Raw genomic sequence first — 8080 nt, forward strand, 5'->3', positions numbered from 1 at the left:
GCAACTAAAGATCCCACATGCTACAATGAAGATCCCATGCACTGCAACTAAGACCCAGCGCAACCAAATAAATAAATAAATATCTAAAAAAATAAAAAATCTATCAAAAATTTTAGTTCAAGATGACAAACTCAGTATAAAATTTATCTTCAAATTTTTTGTAGCTCACAAATTTGGGATGTAATGTTTTCATTATGGTTGAGTTCAAAGTATTTAATTTCCATCATGTGTTATACTTTGACCCAAAGTTATTTGCAAGACTTTTTTTTTAACTTCCAAATGTATGTTTGTGTTGCTGAATGCACACAAGCTCCTGTGACCGACGCACAGTGAGGCCAAACCAGAACATTGGAGTTTGGAGCAGAGAAAGGTTTATTGCAGGACTGAGCAAGGAGAACCAGTGGTTTGCGCTCAAAAGACCCAAATTTTTTGATGTTTTTCGGGGAGGAGTTTTTATAGGCAAAGTTTGGGGCGAGGCCTGCAGGACATGTGACTTTCTTCTAATTGGTTGGTGGTGAGGTAACTGAGATGGTATTCCAGGAATCTTGTGCTCAGCTGGAATTTACCATCCTCCAACTGGGTGGGGGTCTTAGTTTTCACAGAATAACTCAAAAATATATTGTTATGTATATCCCTTTGTTACAGATGAGGGTTCTTGGCCTCCCTAATCAATAGAAATTGATCAGAGGTCAGACAAGAAATTCAGGCAAGGCTTTACTGGGGTCCCTGCTACAGCAGGGGGGAGCAAGAATGTACAACAGGTTCCCTCTCTGGCTCGCTCCCTGAGGGGTGGGTGGTGAGCTTGTTCCTTATGTGGGGTGAGGGTAGGGGTGTGTCCAGGGGTCGGGTTGGAGGGGTGGCTTAGGTGTTTTGCCCACCCCTTAGGTGGTGGTGTGTGCAGGGGGCATGCGCAGTACCCTGCATTTGCTGCAGGCTCTTCAAAAGTGGCAGTTGGGTTTTTGGTCTCTTTTGTATCTTTTGTCCAGAATTTGCCCCAACTGTGCATGCACATTATTTTTAGTCCCGTACAGTCTCTTTGTATTTTGTTGCTCGAGGAGAGCTGGGTCCAGGTGCAAAAACTGCAGCACTGCAGCAAAGGGTCCCAGGTCCCAGCCTGTCTCACCTTCAGGAGAAACCAAGACCCTGCTTTATTGATGCACTATTGTTTTTTGACTGTTCACCCTTTGTTTCTGCATTCCCTCCCTTCCCTAATTAGCAACTGTTTGAATCTGCCCTTTGGAACTCAGGGAAGGTCTAGGAGGCTAAACCCTTTTTCCTACAACCTAGAAAAGGGGACACGGAAAGACTTTTGTACCCGTGAGGGCCCCACAGGGTCCTGCTCGGTTTCATTTGTATTTATATTTTATGTTGAGGTCAAAGAATACAGTATATAATACACAATTCTCTGAAATTTGAATTATATTAGTTGAGACCAATTTTTAAAAATGTTTTATGTATGCTTAAGAAGGATAAGTATTTTTAAATTTTGGGTGTATGGTTCTATATATATTCATTAAATCAAGCTTGTTAATTGTGTTTTTAAAAAAAATAGAGGCCATTGCTGCAATCCAGTTGAGAGATGATGGTAGGCTGGGAGCAGAGACGATGGAGAGAAGTGTAGTGATTCTAGATTTATTTGGGAAACAAAACAGACCCTTCCTGAAGTTGGAAGCAGATGCGGGGGAAAGGTGAAGGAAAGAGAGAGCCATCACGACGACTTCTTGGTTTCTGGTTTATGCAATTTGACAGATGGCGGAGCTATGCAATTGAGATAGAGAATCCTAGGAGAGATTAGAAATCTCTGTATTTTCCCCAAGAACGTTTTCTTATTTCCTGTGGGGACTAAGAGGGAGGCCGCAATATTGAGGCTTGGGGTGAGATTTAGCAGCTCTCCGCCCTTCCTTAAGCGCTCCATCCATATATATATATATATATATGTCTGTATACCGCTTATCACAGTATATTCACATTACAAGGTGTGGCACCCACTGGACTAAGGGCTCAGAGGTCAAGGGTTGAGTTTCTCCAAGGCACTCAAGGACTTCGCCCAGAAACGGGCCCCGCCCTCTCCTAGCCGGTTTCTCCTAGCCCCGCCCCCAGGAATTTCCGGCCCGCCCGCTCCTCTGTACTGCTGCGTCCTGAAGCGCCTGGCTCCGCCCCTACCTCAAATGCTGCCTTCGAGCCTAGAGTGATTGACGACTATGTTCTCCAATCGTAATGCGAATGACCACATAGTACCAATCAGGCGGTAGCAGAGGCGGATGCTGAAGCTTAAAGTGGGAGGGTGACCAGGAAGTGAGAGTGGAGGCTGAAAGGAGGAGTCCGCCCAAGCAGTGGGGTAGAGGTGACTGGACGCCTGGATTCCTCAGTTTCCTCCTTCTTCCATTCCTGGGTGAGGGGGTCCCTTCGCAGCTGGGAGCCAGGATCTGTATTTGCCTTTTTTAATGTGGGAGGGGGTATGTCTAGCCATGTAAGTGTTTGAGAATCTTTCCTGAGCCGCCTACCTCCTTTCGCCTCAAGGCAGGTCCTTTTCTTAGCCTGGGGTGGGGGTCCTGTCCCCCGTCACTCTTCTCCGGGAGCGGTTAAGTTGTTTAAGATCCCTTCGCAGCTTATAGGTGGCTAAAGTCTTCCGGACTCGGTCTCTGAGTGATGGGGATAGCGAGATTCGCGGAGTCTGCCCCTCTCCGGAGGACTTAGAAACCTCCAGCCGCGGCCAGAGCTAGTGGAAGGTGGAGGGGCCCTGTGGTTAGGGAACTAGGAATAGAATAGGTGTTGGGGGCGAAGGAACGGGTGGAAAGAAACATTTCTTCTGTGGAGGTCTTGGTAGTTCTCTGAGAGGCTGTTGCGGAGCGGGAGGCGTTGGAGTTGAGCTTGGTCTCTAAAACCCCTGCCCATTTCTGGGCCGTCAGCTTCTTGCCTTCATTTGTTTCTCCTCAGGCTGGAAGAAATAGCTGAACATGTGGAATCCCAATGCCGGTAGGTGTTTGGGGGATCTCCTTTCTTGCTCCAACCCCTTTTCAGAAGGGCCACAACAGAAGGTTTCTGTGTCAGTTTCTCCTCCACCTCTCCCCGAACCCGCAAAAGCAAAGTCCTCAGTCCATAGCTGACCGATGTTCTCATCCTTCCCTAGAGTTCACTGCCTCCCTTTCTCCCCCGCCCTGCCAGGGACGTTACCTTTTATCTCTCTTACGTAAGTTTGTCTCCCCTACCCTCCATTTTCTTTCCTCACCTTTCCGTTTGCCTTTAACTATTGAGTGAGAAACGAAATCCTCTTCTTTTTGTTGTTGTTTGTTGTCAGAGGTTCTGGGCAGTTCTAATCTTAATTGATTCTTTGCTTCTTCCACCAGGGCAGCAAGGGCCATATCCACACCCCCCTAACGTCGGGTACCCTGGAGGTTGCAATCCTGCCCATCCACCACCTGCCACCCCTACCTTTCCTCCAGGCCCCTTTCCCACTCCCCCAGGAGCACCCCAGGGGAATCCAGCCTTTCCCCCTGGTGGGCCCTGTCACCCTGTGCCACCGGGGTATCCAGGATGCCAACCCTCAGGTCCCTACCCCCCTCCATACCCACCACCTGCCCCTGGCATGTGTCCTGTGAATCCATTGGCTCCTGGCATGGTAGGACCAGGAATGGTGATTGACAAGAAGATGCAAAAGAAAATGAGAAAAGCTCATAAAAAGAAGCAGAAACACCACAAACATGGCAAGGTCAGTGCCCTCTGGATCCTGGCTAGTAAGGGGTGCCCCCTCAGAGGGACTAGAGAGGCAGTGGGTGGGCAAGGAAGGAGGATTCGAAGTCTGAGGACATGGGGCAGCGATTGTGTAAAGGATTCCCACTGGGAAGAATCTGATAATCTTGATAATCTTGAGAAGAATTATTAGGCTAATTAGGTCTTCTATCTGGGAGGGGCTAGGCTGAGCCTTAGAATGGATATCAGAATCAAAAGCCTTTCTAATTTGCCTTTCTCTTCCCGGAATTCCACCCCTCCCCACCCCATGTTTGTTTTAGCAGGTTGGACACACCCACTGAGGTGGTCAAATGTCAAGCAATAGAGTCAGTCCTTTGACAAAGCAAAATCTTATATAATAATTAACAGATAATAATCTGGCCCTAGTTCCTGGAGTTTCTTTCTCTCCTTCAGTATTCTCAGGGTGTTGTGGTAATTACGTGGGCCTTATTGTCCTACTGTCTGGCAGGGAAACAGGACAAGAGCAGTCAGTGACTCTCAGCCTCAAATAAAGCCCTGAGTTTCATGCTCAGCCCCAAGGCTAAGTATCCTGTATGCTCACTGCTGAAGGAAATCCTTGCTTTTGCTGTTTAAGGGACAGTCTGGTTCAAGACTCCTGACCTTCTTAGAAAGCAAAGGGCACTTGGGTGGAGATGTAGGGCACCAAAGAATGTCCCATGGAGTGATCAGAGTTCATCTGGGTCTGATGATATCTCCTTTCCCTTTTCCCCTTGTAGCATTCCAGAGGAGTGTTAATTAGCAAGGGTAAAAGTAGCTCTCAGGACAATTCTGGAAGTGTTGAACCAACCTCGATCTTGAGGAGGCCTTAATTTACATTTTTCTGCCTAGCATTTATTTGCCTTATGGCTTTGGGTGCTAATCCTAGTTCTGGATCTTTGGTAGAAGTCTGAGGAGAAGGAAAGGTGAGATTGAATGGAGAGACTAAAAAATGTTTTTTATGACAGTTGTTGATGGGAGTATGCATGTGTAGAACCTTGACTAGGACTCTCCCAGCTTTCTCTCCCGCCTTCCTCACTGTCTCGCAGTTGGGACTTAGGAAGAAGTAGAGACAGATGCACACACAGCTGCTGATTCTACTCACTTTTCTTAGACTCATAGCCACTAGGAATGTCCATGCAGCTAATCATTATTATAAGGTAGCAGCTGTTTCCCTGCACTGTACTATGCTTGTGCCTATAATTTATTCCTTGCCTAGGCATTGGCTTAGGTAAAGAAAATTGGAAATTTGCTCCAAATGCAATAACTTCTGTGCAGTGATTTAGGATGGTTTCATCCATTCCTGTATGCTCACTGCTGAAGGAAATCCTTGTTTTTGCTGTTTAAGGGACAGTCTGGTTCAAGACTCCTGACCTTCTTAGAAAGCAAAGGGCACTTGGGTGGAGGTGTAGGGCACCAAAGAATGTCCCATGGAGTGATCAAAGTTCATCTGGGTCTGATGGTATCTCCTTTCCCCTTTCCCCTTGCAGCATTCCTCCTCCTCCTCCTCTTCCAGCAGTGACTCTGACTGAACACAGGGCCTGGACCCTTCCCTCAAGTCTCTCCAGTTCTGCTCTCCCATCAAGCTTCAGATGCCATCTTGTACTGGGGGAAATTAGCCCTTGTGTCCCTCCCCCCGCCACCCCTGCAATCTAAGCCTCACTCTGCTGTTCAACCCTAACTGGCTAGGGAAAATGGGAAAAGAATTGCCATGGGTTAGCAAAGGCCATCTTCCCACTGCTTGGATAGAACTTTTAGCTGGTGAATTTTGCAGGAGAACTATTTTTTGAAAATGGTGAGATTTGAGCTAAATGCTGCAGACAAGTCTAAGATCTGTAAAATGTGATTTCTTTACTTTCTTTTGTAATACTCATGATTGGGGAGATGCTGTGGAAATTTAATTATGGAAAGGAAAAAGCAACCTGTACCTTTCTTGTAATTGTGGCATGCTTGGATGATTTAGTGGCAAATAAACATTTCCCAGCAGGCGTTTTATTGATTGCACTCACTACAAGGCTGCTGGGAAGTGGAGTCCATTTGGCTGATGAGCTCTGACTGCCATTTTGGAAACTGATCTCTACTCCTTAGCTCAGGATGCTATCTCAGGTCCTCCTCTCACTCTCCAACTCTCAGTCCAAATAAAGCTGTTTCTCCTGGTCTCTGTTCACCTGTGCCATTACCGTGGTTGGGTCTAGCACATTCTACTACTTTCGCCTTCCACGGACCCTTTAAAGTGCATCAGTTTCATGGTAAGGAACCAGAGCGTCATCAGGAAGACAGCATACTGTCCTTACATGTCTCTAGTGGGAGGATCCTTCAGAATTGGTTCAGGCTTAGTGGAATGAATCTTTACTGTCTTCCATTTGATGAATGGATATAGGTCTTTAGCATAAGTTTTCATATCTGCTACCAAGGTTCTCAACCCTGGCTGCCCATCAGCTATCAGAGAGTGATTTAGGGCTTTGCCTGAAAGACTCTTGATAAGGATGGGGCCCAGCAAATCAGGATTTTTAAAACACTGTGGGTGATTCTGCTGGATAGCTAGAACTGAGGGCCACTGATTTACCAAGTGCCATACATGGTATTACACATCGGGTTCTCAAAGATCTGTTGAGTAGAGGAAAAAGACATCTAAGAGAACTAATTAGTACAGATGCTATAAAATGCCAGAGAGATATAAACCTAGAAATAATTGGGAAGTGAAGGAGGAGTCAAAGATGACTTCACAGGGAAAGTGACGTTTGACCTTTAGGGCCGTGAGTGGAGAAACATGAGTACACAAAAAAATGAAAGAATAGATCTACCAAGTGGATGGCAGAGAAGGACTGGGAAAGGCATGTGCTTAGGCACAGGGTCTAAAGCTCCATAGCATGTTTGGGAATCACAGGTATCCCAATGGAGCTAGATTAATTCCCTGGAAAAGTATTATTTAGGAAATACTGTGTTCTGGGTGTTGAGGTACAAAGATGAATAAGACAGTCCCTGCTCTTCATGGCCTGCAAGAGCTAAGGGAGCAGATAGATATGTGAATATGTGAATAGGTTATTATAATACAGTAAAAGGGACCACAACAGAGACAGGGATCAAGCAGTGGGGGAGCAAAGGAAGGAGTGACAGTGCCAGTGGGAAATGAGTGAGGTCCTGGCTGGGCCTCAGGATGCGTAGGAGGTTCCTAGTTGATAAATATCATCAGCTAACACCAAGCATTTATCATGTGCCAGGCACTAAGTGCTGTACATTTATAACTTGTGTTAATCTTCCCAGCAACTCTGTGAGGTAGGTACTCTGCTTCCATTTTGTGGAAGAAGAAAACTTAAGTCAGGATTCGAACTCGGGCATTGTGGCTCCTGTGTCTATGCTTTTAACCCAGTGGATTTCAGGCAGAAGAAGCAGTTTTGCAGAGGCACAGAGTTGTAAAAAGGCGTGGGATGAAAGTTCAAGAATTCCTGAGCCTGAGATACCATATGGGAGCCTGAAAGCAGGAAATGAGGCTCTAGATGGGTCTAGAGGAAGGAGTGGACTTGAGAGATTTTACTGAGGTGGAACCCACAGGGCTTAGGGATTGAGTGTGGGGCTTGAACAGGGAAGGAGTGTTTTTAGTTGGCTGGATTGCATCTACCACTTGTCCCTGGGGTGAGTTATATGAAATAAATGCTTAAAATAAATATATTAGAGCTAGCTTCTAATTTTATTAGGATATCCAAGACCAAGGCCTGTTTTCCAGTGTCCTGGATTTGGGGGCCATTCTAATGGTTTTTTCCCAATCATACTCCGTTTTTATTTACTCATCAGCTCTTCCTTTTCGAGGAGGAGAGGGAGATGTGGGCACAGGGAGATTGTGAGGTGAAAGAGAAACAGATGTTGACAAGCAAACCACAAATTAAGGAGAGATAATGAGAAGTGGCTCAAGGGGGAAAACACAAAGAGAAACAAAGAAATTAGGGAGAAAATTCACTGACCTCCTTCCCCAGTTTTAACCATGGACAGCCCAATTCCCCTTCCTGGCTTTTCTAAGTCACATGCACAACACCTTGCTGTTTTGCTATTGTTGTTTCTCAAAAGTCTATTAACTTTTTTTTTTTTATATTCCTACTAGCAATGTATGAGCAATCCATTTTTCCAAATCCTTGCCAGCATTTGGTGTTGTCACTAGTTTTTTTTTATTTTAGCCATTTTTATAAGTTTTTTTCTTTAATTAATTTATTTATTTTTGGCTGTGTTGGGTCTTCATTTCTGTGCGAGGGCTTTCTCTAGTTGCGGCGAGCAGGGGCCACTCCTCATCGCGGTACGCGGGCCTCTCACTGCTGTGGCCTCTCCCGTTGCGGAGCACAGGCTCCGGACGCGCAGGCTCAGC

General features: G+C 46.0%; 1 protein-coding gene across 1 annotated transcript; it reads left to right on the forward strand.

Annotated features, from left to right (window-relative positions):
* Window positions 1–2287: 2287 nt before the first annotated feature.
* PRR13 (proline rich 13) lies at window positions 2288–5883 on the forward strand. Its single transcript, XM_027106485.1, has 4 exons — window positions 2288–2392; window positions 2938–2976; window positions 3348–3709; window positions 5217–5883. The coding sequence occupies exons 2-4, from the start codon at window positions 2958–2960 to the stop codon at window positions 5256–5258; spliced, it is 423 nt and encodes a 140-aa protein (XP_026962286.1). The 5' UTR covers window positions 2288–2392; window positions 2938–2957; the 3' UTR covers window positions 5259–5883.
* The last annotated feature ends 2197 nt before the right edge of the window (window positions 5884–8080 follow it).

The sequence above is a fragment of the Aethalodelphis obliquidens genome, unplaced genomic scaffold (genome assembly GCF_003676395.1).
Source record: "Aethalodelphis obliquidens isolate GAN/ISIS:26980383/991018 unplaced genomic scaffold, ASM367639v1 scaffold8, whole genome shotgun sequence".
NCBI lineage: Eukaryota > Metazoa > Chordata > Mammalia > Artiodactyla > Delphinidae > Aethalodelphis > Aethalodelphis obliquidens.

Coding starts and splice junctions, on each gene's coding strand:
- PRR13 (XM_027106485.1), top strand. Junction 3,710..5,216: donor AACACCACAAACATGGCAAG/GTCAGTGCCCTC, acceptor TTCCCCTTGCAG/CATTCCTCCTCCTCCTCCTC.